At 47.1% G+C, this 17,246-nt stretch overlaps 1 protein-coding gene across 1 annotated transcript in view; it reads left to right on the forward strand.

The window, feature by feature from the left end:
• Nucleotides 1-6,338, forward strand: part of LAMB4 (laminin subunit beta 4) — a 72,707-nt gene extending 66,369 nt beyond the window's left edge. The window contains exons 31-34 of the mRNA XM_025207399.1: nucleotides 523-661; nucleotides 888-1,064; nucleotides 3,191-3,344; nucleotides 6,199-6,338. Of these exons, the coding sequence (XP_025063184.1) occupies nucleotides 523-661; nucleotides 888-1,064; nucleotides 3,191-3,344; nucleotides 6,199-6,338 (610 nt within the window). The remainder of the gene's footprint in view (nucleotides 1-522; nucleotides 662-887; nucleotides 1,065-3,190; nucleotides 3,345-6,198) is intronic.
• Nucleotides 6,339-17,246: the final 10,908 nt, after the last annotated feature.

Genomic DNA, 17,246 nt, shown 5'->3' on the forward strand with positions numbered 1-17,246 from the left:
GGTCACACATCAGTATGTAGGGAAGGGGTTATGCTGGCTATAAAGAAGATAAAGTTCAGGGCTTTGAACACAGCAGGTTTTATATTTTCATGTTCACTGGAGCCTCTCCAGTGGTAATGATGCATGTCCTTTCTCACCACATACATCTGCCTAAGTCAGAAAAGGTTATATCTTTGCTAAATCTTGACTCCTCTCTCTGCTGAACTGTGAACTGTTGAGACCTTATATCTGGGCTATGGGGAGGTTTGCTTCCAACATAGGAATTTGGGGGTGGGGGGAGGCAGAAATTTTGTTCACATCCTGGGCTACTCCTTAGCCACCCATAGCATCAGCCTTTAACTTTAACTTCTTTAAAGAAACAGGTAGATGTTGCATTTTGCTTTTGGAGACCTACAATTCCAGGGTTTTTTGAAAGAGCTGATGAATACTGTTTGGTCAGGGATATAGGGCTCTATTGATGCATTTCTGGATTCATCTGAGGATGTGTCTTATTATGCTAACACACTGCAATTATTTATTTAGGGAAGCAACTAAAGCTCTTCCTTCTTCTGATGAAATGCTAAATAACCTGAAAAAGGCTAAAAACACTCAACAGCAAACTAAAGACATTGTCAACGGGTTGAACGGAGACCTACAGGGAAACGGAATAAAAATCTCCCAGGTATTTCTGGGTACAGTTTTCTTAAAGTCTTTTTTCTAAAACAAAGGTTACATTAGCTTGAAGATCTCAAGGTTCGATTGGTGTAAATGTACACTAAATGATAAGAGAATCTGGCCCAGGTATGGCCCCCAATCCACTTTAGAAGAGTAATCTTGTTAATTGTTTGGTAATAATATCCTTCAGCAGTGAGGAAACATGTTGTGTAAAACTTGTTGTTTTTCTTTAGGCTGAGAATCAAGTAAACAAGGGAAATGATGAACTGGAAGACTTGTCAGAAAAGAAGTCTCAGTTGGACAATGAAATTGCCACATTACAGGCAAAAATGGTGACTAACAAGGACCAAGCAGCAGAGGCCAAAGCAGATGCAGAAAGGGCACAGGAAACAGCTCTGGACTCTGATAAAGTAAAGAATTCAAAAGAAAAAAAAATGTTCCTTCCTACATGGTTTGCAGTACTTTTCAATACAACCTGTAGCAGCACAATCGTGTTCCTGTGCTCCTCTTGAGATTAAACCGTTCCCTTATGACAGATCCAGAAGCATTTCTTTCTAATTTAATTTAACCAGCAAATTATAGTCCTGTTTGCTTATAGCAGTATAAATTAACACAAATCTTGAGTCTTTTTGTGATACAAACGATTGCACTAAACAGAACTTCATGTGATAATGGAAGTCAGTAGGACTAGTGGTAGAGTAAACTATTATTTATGCTATGAGGCACAAGTGTTCTATGCCTTACTCTGTCCCTTTTCCTTCAGAGTAGTGGTTCTTTCCTTCCAGCCCTATGGACCAGATGAGTGGTACAGAGCCAGTCCATGAGCTAGATCCCACAACCCAGGTCCAGCCATGGAGCAACCCTATGCACCAATGAAAGGGGCCGTATCATCTGGCTTGCAGGATTCCCCAGGGGTACAGAAATTTGAGTGGGGGACCAGCAGGTAGCATTAATTGACACAGCTTCCAGAGCCATGCACTGCAAACAGGTTTTTCACATTTCAGAGCTGTGGCAACCCCTTCTTTGCTGCCAAATTTCAGACTCGGGAGCACCACAGGCAGGCTGACATAGCCCTGTGAGCTAAAGGTTGAGCACCACTGCTTTAGAGAAAACAGGGAGAAGGAACTGTGTGTTTGTTTCTTGAAACTCAGTATAGCTTCAGTTTTATGGGACAGGTATAAACTTTCCAGAACTTCTGTGTATGGGTAACATACAGTTCAAAAACTCAAGCATGCATTGAATGAGCTCCTGGATATAAGACTAGGGACAGACATTCAAAAAGCCTGAGCCTGAATTGATTCAATCTTTGCAGATTAGTCTAACCTGGCTAGGCTAACTCAGTTTGTAACTGTACAGACATCCCAGACATGTAGGCACATGCCTGCAGTGGCTCAGGCTAGAAGCTGGGGGGTGCTAGAGCAGCCCTCCCTTCCCTTGGACAGAACTGAGCTGAGGGGTGTATGGTCAGGGCCCGACAGGACACTCTGATTAGCCCAGCAGGGAATTGATAACAGCATTTATCACCCCTAGTTCAGTGTTTATCACCCATTAAGAAAACAACAGAGGGACATTACCAGCTACCTGCTGATTCTGCCTTTGTCCCATAGCCAGCATGTGGTCTGCTAGCTAATACACAGACACCTCTCAGCAAGGCAGAGGGGAGGGGGGAATTCCTGCTTAGCAGGGAGTGATGGGGGTGGGGGGAAGGGAAGAGCCTGCAGCCTCTGCCAGAGCTGCAGCCAGGGAGCAGTGGGGAGGGGCCAGCCATGCTGTGGAGCAGAGAGCCCCGCCCAACCCAGAAAGCATGCTGGGATACTGGGGGAGTCTGGTTTAACTTAAACCAGCAAGGGGTCTGGGACAGACATTGCATGAACCGGTTTAACCCAAATCAGTTAAATCTGATACTACATTCAACCAGGTTTATCTCAAACTGGTTTATGTGCACTGAACATCTGTTCTGTTACAGGTTTAAACCAGTTTCTGATCACTTAAACCAGTTTATGTGTAATATCTGTCCCTAACCTAAGCAATCCAGTAGTAATCAAGCTTTGGCTCTCACAGCAACCTAAACCAGGTAGGGATTGAGCTAGAAAGTAAATATTATGTAACCAAAATTATAAAACTTGTGTTATGGCTAGTTTATTAAAGCTAAATTAAGCTGTGTGCTAAAAAAACAAATGTAAACAAAACAATTAAAGGAAAAGGAACTAGGGAAAGTATATGCTTTTCCAAGCTTGCTTAAATGATATTTGCTTTCTATCTCCATCCCCTCTGCATTATGTGCTGCTCAAATAACAGTTTGTTTTATTTTGATTTCTGCCACATTTTGCATTGTCAAAGCTTCTTTTAATGTATACTTGTCCTAGGTGGGTTTTTTTAGGATTTAAGAGACTAAAGACCATAGGTGTGGTCCGAGTGAGATAATTAAAGGAGGTACAAAAATCCCTGCTCTCTTCATATAGGGCAAGTTAATTACAGGGTGCATTGTTAAACAGAATAATGTTTTTTGTTTGTTTGGTTGGTTTTTTTGTTTTAGGAATTTGCCAACCTTAAAAGAAACTACACCGTTCTGCAAGAAAAGCTAAAAAGGAAGGGGCTTCCAAAGGAAACTTTAGAAAAATTGAAGCAGCTAAAAGAAGAAGCAGAGAAACTGGCTGAAGAGACTGAAGAAAAAATCAAAAGAATAACAGGTGTCACTTTTCATTTTCATGCCACCAGTGGGAGACCCAAGAAAACTGTAGAAGCTACAACCTAGAGCAGGGTTTCAACCTTTTTAACAAGTGTACCTCTTCTACCTATGAAAGGATACAAGGGCACCCCTTCATAGGGAGTGGAAGGGTGGGGCTAATGGGGCTTAGCCCCCCCCCCCCCCCAAATGCAGGGCAGTGGTAGGGCTGCAAGGCAGCCCAACCACAGGCTTCTGACAGCTGCAGCAAGGGTGGAGAGGAGAGTGGGCACAGCGGTAAGGGAGAGAGTGAGGCTGGGGCTGGGGCTAGTGGAGGGGCAGGTGCTGCCCAGCGGGGGTGGGGTGAGGCATGGGACTGACCCACAAGCAGCTCATCCAGGGGGCGCAGCTCTTGCTGCTATGTACACCCTGGGAAGCATGGAGGGTGTGTACCCCCAGATCAGTGCAGGGCAGGGCAGGCTGGCACTGCAGGCTGGGGGTTGAGGCAGGCTGCACTCAGGGCCGGTGATGGCGGCACTGGGAGTGAGGCTATGGGAGGAGGCTGCAGCCACCCCAAAATTTGCTGTAGGCCCCCAACCTCCCCTCCCAGCACTGCTGCTGCCTGCCCTGAGCACAGTGTGGCCCAGAGCCTGCTGGGAAGAGCCCAGTGCCGCCCCAGCCCAAGCCCACAGCAGCAGCCTGCCCTGCCCCGTGCAGATCCAGGGCACATGTCCCCCATGCCTCCTGGGGTGCATGCAGTGGTAGGAGCTGCCACCCCCTCCCCGCGCCCCCTGGACAAGCCGCGGCTCCGTCCCGCACCCACCCTACCCTGGGCAGTGCTTGCCCCAGCCTCACTCCCTCCAACCACCCCCATGGCCCTTTCCCCTCCCCCCGCAGACTTACCTGCTGGGGGGCGTGCGTGCTCAGCCCCCCAAATTTTTTTCTTCCTCCGCCTATAGCAGTCAATCAGGAGACCAAGCTGGAGTGGGGGGCAGGGAGGCACTGCAGTGTGCTGTGTGGGGCCGGCAGCACCCAGGGGAGAAGCTGCCACCGTGTACCAGTCCATCCCCGCCTGTCTGCCTGCATGTACCCCCTACAACCTTTCTAAGTACCCGTGACCCCCAGTTGACAACACCTGACCTAGAGGCATAATCTACCCACACATGTTACAATGATTCACCTAAATCACTTAAAACAGGGTTTGCACCACAATCTATACTTCTTTAAGCCAAGTCTAAGGCCTTATGTATACTTAACTTGCTCAGCCATCTCCACCAAGCCACCAGATCACATACACGTCCATATGTTTCTGTTGGGTTCATATGAATACACCCAGCAACTGTGCCATCAACATGCACCCTGGGAAGGCAGCAGTTGCTGAAAACACTGGACCAGTTTGCAGAAAATATGGGAGGGTGGTCTATGCCTGCCTTTTGCTAGCTGATGCCTCATTCCACTGGCAGAGATAATGTAACTGCTGGCAAAAAGCAGGTTCCTGCTACATTTGAACATGGATGCAGTCATGCAATTCTGCTGGCAAAACTCTCTAGGGTAGAAGAAACCTACATCTATTTAAGAGTGTGGGTCCAGATGTTACAATGATAAAATGAATTAATTTAAAAGGAAACCTAAGACAACAGTTGTTTAGACCAAGTCTCTAAACATGATCCTGATGAGCAACTGCAGTTTCTACTGGAATCAGAAGGTTTGCTTGGGAAACAGGGGAAAAAAAGCTTTGAAAAATGTAATATGGAAGGAGGTCTTGCCTGCAACTGGTTCCAGTGGGAGGGGAGGGTGCTCAGCATCCAGCAGGATCAAGTTCTTGATGTCCTAAACAGACTCTGTGCACATTTCCAAAATACAGATGAATGAAAACCTTGGTACCTGGGAGCCTCTGTAGAAAATCTGCTTCAGCATCAGCCTCCCATACCTGTTTACTTCTACTGTAGTCACATACAATGTAAATAATAGTTTCAGTAATGTCACCACACGAGCAAATCTCCAAAACATAGCAGAGTTCTGCCTAATGGTCCCAATCCTGTTTCTACTGAAAGGCATGATAATTCTGTCATTGCTCTTTCAATGGCACAGGGTTGGGCTCCAAAATGGACGTGTACCTACTAGGTTGGATCCATAAAAATATTACATAAAAAAGGAAATTAACCCTGGAAGCATTTTTTTCAGGATAAAGAGGAAGCAAAAGAAGAGGAACAAAAGAGAATAAACCTAAAAGCATCCTGAAAAAAATAGTTCCATTATTTCGGAGCATTCCACAGCCATTCCAAAACCCAGCTGCTACAGAATCATAGGAAAGTAGGCCTGGAAGGGACTTTGCAAGGTCATCGAATCCAACGCCCTGCTAGGATGACTGGTGTAATAGAAATGAAAACAATACGTACAATTTTGATTCATCAGCAGGGCATGTTTTCATGATAAGGACATGGAGGCTCTTAGGTTTACTGATATAAATTGGGTGCAAGACCATAGAAACTAGTGGAATTATCAACATAAAACCACTATAAGGGAGAGCAGCATGTCTATTAGAGGCAGACTGTGGTAATTTTATTAAACTATGGAGGGTACATCAGCATGGCACGATTCAGTACCACGCAGAGATATCCAGTATACTTCATGATGCCCTCCTGTTGACACAAATGGAGGAAGATTGTTAGCCCAAAATGGCTAACTGATAAATGTCTTTTCAGGCAAGGATTCCTTCCCAATTCACAAACAAAACCTTTCATTCCAAGCCTGCATAAAACATTTCCTTTTAGAAATGTGATTGTTCTTTTAAAACTATATGCGAAGAAAATGGATTTTATCCCTAGATGTTATTTACACAACATTAAACATTATTAAATGCCACTTTCCTCTTACAGATTTGGAAAAGAAGCTCCAAGATCTGAATCAAACTAGACAAGATAAGGCTGATCAACTAAAGCAACTAGAGGATCAAGTAACAGCAATTAAAAACGAAATAATGGAGCAAGAAAGCAAATATGCTACTTGCAAAAGTTAGGACCTGATAAAGTATCGTTTCAAATGCTGCTGGAAATTTGCTGAAGCCTCAGTTTGTCTTTTACCATTTCTGATCTTTTCAGCATCATATGGCTATATTCTTTCTGTGTGGTGCTGTATAGAGAGAAACTAATTTTCTGTTGGTTATTAGTCCAATTTAATGTACACGATGATAGTTAATGATCTTTCAGTAAAATACTTGATGAAGTAAGCAGGGTATGGTTTTCATGCTGGCTCAAAGCAATGAGCCACCCCGCTTCACTTGCTGTAAGAGGAACCACCAAAACAAGGCTCAGCCAGTAACAGGCTCAGCAAATCCCCTGGGTCTGTCACCATTTGATACCTTACAGTCCTGCCACCAGACCTGCACATCTCCCTCCTGTGCTCCCCCAGCTCCCTGCCACGTTTGTAGACAAAATTACACAGTCTGATGTGGAAATCTAGTTGGAAAGGGGTGCTGCAAGGGTAGAGGTTACAGGACTGAAAAGAAGATACATTTTTCCTTTGTCACTCTCCTATATGCACATTCCCATACCCATTTACCTTTGCCACAGGTCCACTCTCAAACTCTAGTCATCTTAGCTGGGAGAGAACTAAGAGAAGTAAGCCTGTCATAGCCAGTAAAGCATGAGCACATGTTCACACTGTTTTTTCTCTGAAGATACACATAGGAGCAGGGGCGACACATAGGGGGTACACGCAGGTGCACGTGCACCCCTTGCATGTGGTGGTGCACCCCCTGCAAAAAGGCATCATCGCTCTGTCTGCAGGTGGTCCATGATTGCCCCTGGCCGGCACTTGCCCCCCCCCACCGACAGTGCCAGTGGCATCTGCGGGAGCTCCCTGCTCACTGCCGCTGGGCTCCCACCCGTGTCTCACCAGCCATCAGGGGCACACAGCCCCCCCCCCGCTCGCCCCCGGGCCCCCCCCCCCCCCCCAGCTGCCAGGGGCATACGCTGTTCATGCGTATGAGGCATCTCACTTTAATCTCATGCAGCTTTGGGACATTATTAGATTGAGATGGGTAGTGATTTTCCTTTTGCCCACTAGGTGGAAGCAGACAAACAAATTATCCCAAATGACACAGAAAATAATATTGTAAATTCACTATTTTCAGTTTACTTTGGTATGAAAAATGTTTTGAAAAAAAATTTCATTTGGGATTATTTATCTAATCATATGAAAAGGAATATAAACAGGCTGAAGTGCTCTAAAATAAAAATGTCACAGCTATAAAAGTCTATGCCTGATTCTGCAAACACTACACAGGCATAGAGATTACCACCAAGAAAAATCCCTAATAAATTTGGAAGTAAGTATGAAGCCAGACCAGATGCTAAAATGGCTATCCACTTAAATGGCCAAGCAAACTGTGCTGAAGTAACTGGCTACACTCTTGACATTTATAAGACCACAACTGGACACTTTGATCTGAAGTAGGAAAGATCCAGGTTGTTCTAACTGAACTATAATAGAACCAGTGTTTCTAAAAACTACTAGATCTGCCATGAAACTGCAATTGTATCAGGATTTGAACTCTGCTTTTGTATTGGCTACAATGTATTCAGTTAATTTGCTTCATACCTATGAACATTGGCAGCCTAATCCTATTCCACCCTTAGGGCATCTAGGTAGTTTTAGGCACCTAAATGCAATTCTGGTTAACTTTGTTCAGTCCCTGAAAATCCAGTACTGCATCTACTCTTGTAACACCATCATTTTACCCTTCAGACTGCATCATGAAGAAGCAGGGAGGAAGAGAAAGAGGACTCCCCACTTTTTGTATTAACAGTTTTTCAGGAACTTGAGCAACATGGAATCAGCTTGCACTTAAGTGCCTAAGGCTGCTGCAGCCAGGACTGGGGTGAGTGGGGTCACAGTCTTTTCCCTTCTCCACACAGACTTACCTGCTTGGGCGGAGGGGCATCTATGCTGATCGCATAAGAGTGGATTTACCTTGCATATAACAAATTATGGGTCTAAATATGCTTATCACAAAGGAGCAAATTCGCATATAAAGAACCTGCATAAATCAAGGGAAACCTGTATACCATTTTGGCTACCATGGTATACAGTTTTGAATAATCACCATTTCCCGTGGTTGTGCATCAACCCACCACCTGCTATTTTTCCCATAAGCCTTTTGTCTTGCCAACCATGGTTTTCTCAACTACGGCAACTTTCAGGAGCCTAACCCCAGTGGTTGGTGAGGGAAAGCTATATAGGATTAATACTTCCTTTTAATAGGAGAAACTAGCTTTAAGGAAAATCACAAGAAAGAATGTTTTGTGCTGGGATTTTCAGAAGGAAATGAGGCCCCCAAATCCCAGCCTCAGTGTTAAGTATTATCAGGGCGGTATACCACATATTCCTCCATGAAGATCAATCTTATCTATAGAGTAACAATATTTTTACCTCACTTGTCCAACACAGGTATCCTATTATCTGATTTGTCTGTTTTATTCTGAAGGACAATTATAGCTGTAATTATCCAAAAGATTAGAGCAATGAGTTGAGATGGACCCCAGGCAACTAAAGCCGGCTTTTGCAGAATGTAGGATTCTCTGCAGCAATAAACTACGTAACATTTACAGGCTGTAACACTGGGAGTGTGGTCTAAAACATTCCTTATCTAAAGGCAAGCATTATTTTGATCCAGAAAAGATAAAATATCCAGAGTTGGATTGTGTTTGAGAACTGAAGTAACATTCAGGGAATTATTGGCATAGATGAGATTTTTAGGGATATTGTTCAAACCAACTGCCCTGGGCAAAACAGTATGCCTTAACAGTATAATAGATTTTACTGTGCAAAGTGATGGAACCAAATTACTACTTTCATTAAATCTAAGAAAGACATCTGCATGTCTTTCTTAGAGATCATCCAGGGTGATCTCTCCCTGGATGCCTCCCTGGACACAGGAGGAGGGGTGGATGTCATATACTTAGACTTCAGGAAGGCCTTCGATACGGTATCCCACCCCATACTGGTGAACAAGTTAAGAGGCTGTGACTTGGATGACTACACAGTCCGGTGGGTGGAGAATTGGCTAGAGGGTCGCACCCAGAGAGTCGTGGTGGATGGGTCGGTTTCGACCTGGAAGGGTGTGGGAAGTGGGGTCCCACAGGGTTCGGTCCTTGGACCGATACTCTTTAATGTCTTCATCAGTGACTTGGACGAGGGAGTGAAATGTACTCTGTCCAAGTTTGCAGATGACACAAAGCTATGGGGAGATGTGGACACGCCGGAGGGTAGGGAACAGCTGCAAGCAGATCTGGACAGGTTGGACAAGTGGGCAGAAAACAACAGAATGCAGTTCAACAAGGAGAAATGCAAAGTGCTGCACCTAGGGAGGAAAAATGTCCAGCACACCTACAGCCTAGGGAATGACCTGCTGGGTGGCATGGAAGTGGAAAGGGATCTTGGAGTCCTAGTGGACTCCAAGATGAACATGAGTCGGCAGTGTGACGAAGTCATCAAAAAAGCCAATGGCACTTTATCATGCATCAGCAGATGCATGACGAATAGGTCCAAGGAGGTGATACTTCTCCTCTATCGGGCGCTGGTCAGACCGCAGTTGGAGTACTGCATGCAATTCTGGGCGCTGCACTTCAAGAGGGATGCGGATAACCTGGAGAGGGTCCAGAGAAGGGCCACTCGTATGGTTAAGGGCCTACAGACCAAGCCCTACGAGGAGAGACTAGAGAAACTGGACCTCTTCAGCCTCCGCAAGAGAAGGTTGAGAGGCGACCTTGTGGCTGCCTATAAGTTCATCACGGGGGCACAGAAGGGAATTGGTGAGTATTTATTCACCAAGGCGCCCCCGGGGGTTACAAGAAATAATGGCCACAAGCTAGCAGAGAGCAGATTTAGATTGGACATTAGGAAGAACTTCTTCACAGTTAGAGTGGCCAGGGGGTCGGACTCGATGATCTATAGAGGTCCCTTCCGACCCTAACATCTATGAATCTATGGAGGTATGCACATTTTTTTTGGTTTAATGTGTATATTATTCTACAAAATTCTAGTGCTTTTAAACATTTTTCTTCATGTGGAAGACTTTACAAACGAGTACAGTGCAAATAGGTAAGAATATAGCAACCTGACTTACTTCACTATAATGAAGTCAACGAACTACATTTTAATTGGAAAACCGAGCCAACTGCTTGTACACATCCCTTTGTCTAATTAGAAAGAAAGTACTCAACTTTCTTGTAAGCATCAACATAGACAACTGTACTTCAGCAGGCATCCAGTGGAAGGTGCTTATCCTGCTGCTCGTTGGGGTGGGCACACCCCGCTGCGGTCCCCCGGGACAGAGGGCGGAATAACCCCCCTCCCTGCCCCCTGTCTCAGGGGCTGTGCCGGCAGGGCTCTGGCCCAGCTCCTCTGCCCCTGCCCTGGAGTGGTGAGGGGGAAGTAAAGGTGATGGGGGCAGCAGCCCCTGTCACAGTGTCCTAGAGTGCAAGCCTCTTCCCAGCGGGGCAGGTGAGGGGGGGCAGGGAAAGCTGTCACAGATGAGCAGTGGCAGTGGGGGGGGGCCTATGGCCCCTCCAAGCCCTGGTGCCACCAGTTCATGGCAGCGCTGACTCAGGGAGAGGCTCGCGCTCCCCAGACACCATGAGAGGGCCTACAGCCCCCGTCAGGGCCCTGCCCCCTCGACGCTCCAGCGGCAAGGCAGGACCCAGCCAGAGGCCGACTGGCAGGGCCCCTTAGGTGAGGGGGCAGGGAGGGGGGTTATTCCCACCTCTCTTCAGCATCTGGCAGAGGGGGCAGGAGGGGACTTATCCCGCCACTTGCCCCACGCAGGGAGCAAGCAGGGGTGGCAGCAGTTGGGGTGGGCAGACCCCACTGCAGTTCACCAGGGAAAGTAGGGGCAGAGGGGGAAATAACTCCCCTCCCTGCCCCCTCTGCCTCAGGGCCTACAGCAGCAAGCAGGGAGCATCAGGCGGACCCTGACCTGGGTCCATGCCAGTGGGACAGGAGGGGGGAATTCCCCACCCTCCAACTAGTTCACTCTGAGCTCCTGCAGGAGCTGGCTATGACCCCCAGCACAGCTTCCCTGCATCCGAGGGCTGCTCTAGTGCCCCCCCAGCACCTGGCCTGAGCCACTGCAGGCCTCTGCCTGCATTTCACAGATTCACATGCAGATTCACAGAAGTTCAGGGCTGGAAGGGACCTTGTGAAATCATTGGGTCCAGCCCCCCTCCTCTGCACAGAAAAGACTGCTGGGGTCAAATAACCCCAGCAAGGTGTGCATCCAGTCTCCTTTTGAAGATCTCCAGGGTAGGTGCCTGCACCACCCCCCACTGGGAGTCTAATTTTGTGAATGTCTGTTCACTTACAAATTGGTTCAATCTAGGCAGGTTAGACTAACCTGCAAAGATGGAATCAGTTTAGGCTCTGTTTTTTTTAATGTCTGTCCCTAGGCTGAGAGTCTAATTTTTTTTCAAAAAGAAGGCTGAGGATGAGGAAAAAGTGATAATTTTATTGTGTCTATGCAGTGTTATAGCTGCCATAGCTTTTGAGAAGCTACAAAGAAAGAATGGAACGTGAGGTGTGTAAGACAGTGTTAACTTCTCTACATGGGAAGAAAAATGTTTGCTGGAAAACAGGTGGAAGAAAAGGTAGAAAGTAAAGAAAATATACCTGAAGAATTAAACCAGTTCCACTTACTTCCCTGAGTCCACTATCTAGTGCATTCATCAAAGCAAGATATGGACATAACCACTTAGACTCGTTGGGAGAGCTGGCTAGCAGATAACAATCCCATTTACCAACAACTTTTGAAACTTCTAAGTGTTTTCACTCCTCATTGGAATGAAAACAAAATCATTCAGTGTTTTTGCAAAATTCCATGTGACAGTTTGAAACTCTAATTCGGAGTCTTATTTAATCCCTAAGCATTATTACCATGTTCAGACAGAATTGTGATAAATGAACTTGGTTATGTTCTGTGTTGGGATAATTTAATCATCATCATGCCAGCTATCCCAATTCCTGATACTACAAGGCATGTCTATTCTAAAGATTGAAGTGGCAAGACATCCGAGCTAGCTTTGGTACTAGAATCAGTCTAATCACAAAGACATGGAGCTCTGTGTGAGCTAATTTACCTAGCCTGACATTTTGTAGGAGAGAGCAGCCCTAAGATTCTGTGAAGAAAAGAGTGGAAAGGAAAATTCAGTGAAGAGAGGGGGTGAAAAATAGGATAGAGGGGATTAAAAGAGAAAAAATCTAAAGAACATTAAACAGTACTTAGAGCAACACACTCACTCACACCTACTGCACTAGATATGGGGCATAGATATGCTGCAAACTTACTGTGCCAGGCAGTGTCATGCTCAATACCCTCTGCTGCTCTGCACACGCTATCCCTTGAGTCAGAAGCAGGGTAGTCACATTCATGACATCCTGGCAGTGCTAAAGGTGCTAGAGCACACTGTTGCTGCCTTAAAGCTGCTGTGTAGACATGCCTATAAAATATGTTTCCTTTATAGCTAGGGACTTCTAGGCACAACATATTCAAATGTTTTCTTTTTTGCTAAATGAAGTATTTATATTTATTAAGTTGTAGTACTGCTTTAAGGATGTAAGCAAACTGTGATTGAAATAGGTTTTCAAACCTAAAAAAAATGTTTATTGGCTATTGGAAAAGCAGGGATTTCAGAAAAAACAATCCTTTCCCCCTTTCACTTAATCATGCCTTGTTTCCTGTACATCTCTAATGCAAAATACCCACTGCTTCTCTGGTCAAGTTTCCTGCATTTTATTTTAGACCAGGGGTTCCCAAAGTTTTTATGCTGCAGCCTGGCAAAATGTGGCTCTGAAGTGGTCCGGGCTGGCGGAACAAACCCTGCATGGGCCCTGCAGGAGCCACGGCCTCTCTGCCCAGCGATGGGGCGGCTGTGGTTTGCCAGTCTGTAGCCACTTCCAGTCCAGCAGCTAACCACGCTGCAGACTAGCAGCTGGCCCACCATTGTCTGGTGCTGGGCCGCGGCCCCAGGATTGAGAACCCCTGTTCTAGACTTTACCACTGACTGGGTGTTTAAGTTTTAGAGCAAATAATTTGGAATCTCTGTGTTTGTTTATCCATCTGGTAAATGGGCACCTTTACCTACTGCAAAGGGGTTCTGTGAGGCTTAACTTTTGAGATCACTGGCACATCTACACGTGCAATTAATACAAAGCAATAAACTTCACTGTATATCATACCAGAGTTTATTGCTCCTGGGCATGCCATTTAAATGTGTGCTCAGGACCACAGTGCTTTGAGCTAGGTCAGAGCAGCCCCCCCCCCCCCCCCCCTTTTTTTATAAGAAAAATTTTTGTGTCCCAAGTCAAATCAGCCAAATCAATTCCAAATTCATGAGTCATTCAAGAACCATATGTGGCCCTACTACCAGCAAGCATCCTCCACCCCAGCCTGGGGCTTCAGATGCTTCCAAATCCTTTGGCCGGCATCCTATGTGCAGGCCCAAGCAGAGCAGCCCTGGCTGGCAGGGGGTCCGGGGTAGTCAGCCTGCCAACCCAGGACTGCTCTGACTCAGCTCAATGTGCTGCGGAGGGGCTGGCTGGAGGGCGAGAGTGCTCCCGTGTGGGGCTTGCTGGCAGGCAGCCTCCTCGCTGAAGCACCCTCATGCCCCAGCCAGCCACGTCAGCACCTGCATATGCACTGCTGAGGATTACATGAGAGTAAACATCTCATGTAGATGAGCCCACTGAATGACACGGGGCATCCTTAATCCATGCTCTGTAAGTGTGCAGTAGTCCTTAAAGCCACCAATCTGGCATAAATTTAGATTTGTGCATATTTTATTCATGCGACTAGTCCCACTGACTTCTCATCTGGGTAAGCATTGCAGGACAGTGTCCAGATTCATCAAGAAATTCCCTGGATCACTATTTCACAATAATGCTCCATCATCAAACTTAAATACTTCTTTTCCTTGTTTCTCAGTCTCCAGAAAGCAGGAGCCACAGCAGGAAAGGAAATGCTTTCATCTTTAAAACCAGCTTACAAGCATTTATTTACTAGTAAAACTTTCCTCTCTGTTCTAAGCTAACTTTGTTGCCTAATGATTAAGCCCATGTGTGCCCCTTTCTCCAACCCTGGGAGTTTACTAATTAGGTCAGAGGAGGAGGAGTGGTGTAGTGACTGTTTGCCCCTTGCAGCCACATTCAGTCCTCCCCCTGTCTTCCCAGTGACTGATAAGGAGGAAGGAAAGCTCCCACTATAATAATAAACTGCTCCACACTTCCAGCAAATCCTGTCTCACCAACATCCCCTTCTGTCTTGTTCCCCCCCCCCCCCCCCAAATCTATGGGAAGGAAGAACTCTTCGTGCAACAAAACTCACTTCAGCATGCTCCACTAATGAGAAACAGCCTCATAGCCAAACCACACTTAAAAGTAAAACCACTTTTGAGTACTCAGTTCCTGTCTGCTTCCATTTATACTGTAGATGAGGCCATACCATGTAGGGGAATAAGGTTAAGGCCCTTGTTTACATACCAAGGCCCCATCCCCAATGTAACTCTGAAGTGCCTCTAAACAGATCTGGGCATGAGTTCTGGGCATGGCTGGTTAAACACGTGATCAGAATCCCCCCTTACACACTTACTAATCGGTTACTAACTCCTGAATATTAACTGAACAGTTAGAAGCCTAAGGTGGCACATAGCGAAATGACTGAATGTCCTGCATTGTTGGTCCTGATGTCTCCAAGGACTCCCTGAAACAGTACTTTTGTCCCAAACTTGAAAAATTTGTTCTGGCTTGGTCAGAAGCATTGTTCTGATGAAAGGACATGGACTGGCACTGTCTGATGACATGTAAACCCAGCCCTACTGCTTCGAGTTCAGGAGGTAGCCACAAGTGGAGTCGAGTGGGTCGATGGTGGATGTGGGCTGCATGCTGCAGGCTTGGGGCTCCCCGCTTTGCTGCCTTTGCACTGGGGACCCCACACAGGCTGTGCATTCCCTGCCAACCTGATAGCAGAAGGCACAACTCACCACCCGCACTGCTGCCAGGCGGGCAGGGGGTGCGTGGCCAGCGCAGGGTTCCCAAGGTAAAGGCAGCAGAGCAGGAAGCCCCAAGCCCGCAGCAGGCAGCCTGCATCCACCCCGCACACAAATCCTGGGGGGCATGTGCTCCCTTCATGCCTCCCCTTTGGGGTGCATACAGCAGCAGGGAGCCACTCCCCCAGCAACCCCTGGATAAGCTGCCTGTGGCTTCGTCCTGCTCCTTGTCCTGGCCCCATTCACTGCTTCTGGTCAGCACCCCCAGCCCCAGTCACTCGTTCACCGTGGGGGCCTTGATCTGCCCCCCCCCATATACTTACCTGCAGGAAGCTGCTCTTCACAGCACCTGGCTGTGTTTCAGGCTATGTACATGTGTGCAGCTGTGCACATGCACATGGTGCCCCTATGTCTCACTCCAAGCAGCCCCTTGCAGGCTATAATGCTGCTCACCAGCAAGGAGAAACCCATTGTTTCCCATGGGAACGCAGGCATCTGGGGCCAATCAGGGGCCCTGGGCCCAGGCCCTGCTGGCCCATGCGTTAATCCACCTATGCATTTATAGGGATGCTATTCTGCGGGGTCTGAGCAGTAGATGCCTGTGCATCTTCCTCACTTAAAACCTAGCAGAAGGAACATGGGGAGCAAAACCCAAATACTGAAATCTCTGGCACACACTTCTACTTCTCAGACTGAGGGGTAGCGTCCCTATAAATGGTACTCCAATAAATGTTAAAGCAGAGGAAATGCCAACACACAGTGCTCCTGAAAGAAGTGCTGTCAACAGGGTTGCAGGTGTGGTGGTCCAGGAAACGTACAAGAAAAATGTACCAGGAAATGTATAGTCATGGGAAATGTTGGGCAATTTGGGGGGCACAATGTAGTGAAAGCTTGTACTGTTTTGGTGCCGAGTGGCAAACACCCGCAGGCACTGCTGGCAGCAGCCAATTTCAGGGGATGCACCGCCAATCTCAGGGGGCACACGTGCCTTCACATGCACCCCCTACGCATCGCCAATGCCCCACACCACTGCCAATGCCGACATGAACCGAGCTATGTGACTGGTAACAGGTTACAAAATGTCAGTTGCCACCGCAAGCTGGATAGGATCAAAATGGATCTGTTACAACCAGACATGAGTCCACCTTCGCCTTGTAGCAGAGCCCTTAAAAGCCCCTTACACCCACACACTTCACACAATTAAACATGGCATTTACTCTCATTTTGTCCTTTGACGTTTTACTGTTGGGTTAAAATAACATTTAAAAAAATTCCTCTCCTGTATTGTTAATAATACCTGAGAGTAGTAAACACTTTAGCTTTTGGCTTTTACATTGTTTATGTTTCTGGGCTAAGCTTAGCTGTGACAGGGCCAGCAGGCTGGTCCGCATCTCTCTTTGCAGATCTCACAGCAAGGCTGCAGTCTGGGTTGCAGGCTGCAGGGGAACCAGCACTGCCAGCGCACACCGTAACCCAGCTTGCACGGAACAATGGTGCAAAAACTTTTTCAATTTCAGCCTTTGTCAAGCTTTGAACACGCGCTCAGACTAACACTAGCTGCCAGTGCCACTTCAGTGTTCACCTCTGCAGAAAAACCCTTCTGCAGACAAACAGCCTGGGGGCCTCGGGACGAGTCACAGACTAAAGCTGGCCATAAAGCGGACTCTAGTTCACCCTGAAATAGCTTGGGGGGCTTTGCCAGCGCGTCGCAGAGGAATTGCCCCGATCACATATCGTGGCTTTTCCGTCCCATGCTCGGATTTCTGCCCGAGTCCAATCTGTCTGTGTTTCCCGGCGCCGGCGGGCTGCCAGCCCCGGCATCCCCGCTCCTTCCTGTTCCCGCCGGGCCGGGCTGGGCCGGGCCCGTGCGGGCACCCAGCTCTGCGCCG

The sequence above is a fragment of the Alligator sinensis genome, unplaced genomic scaffold (assembly GCF_000455745.1).
Source record: "Alligator sinensis unplaced genomic scaffold, ASM45574v1 scaffold100_1, whole genome shotgun sequence".
NCBI lineage: Eukaryota > Metazoa > Chordata > Crocodylia > Alligatoridae > Alligator > Alligator sinensis.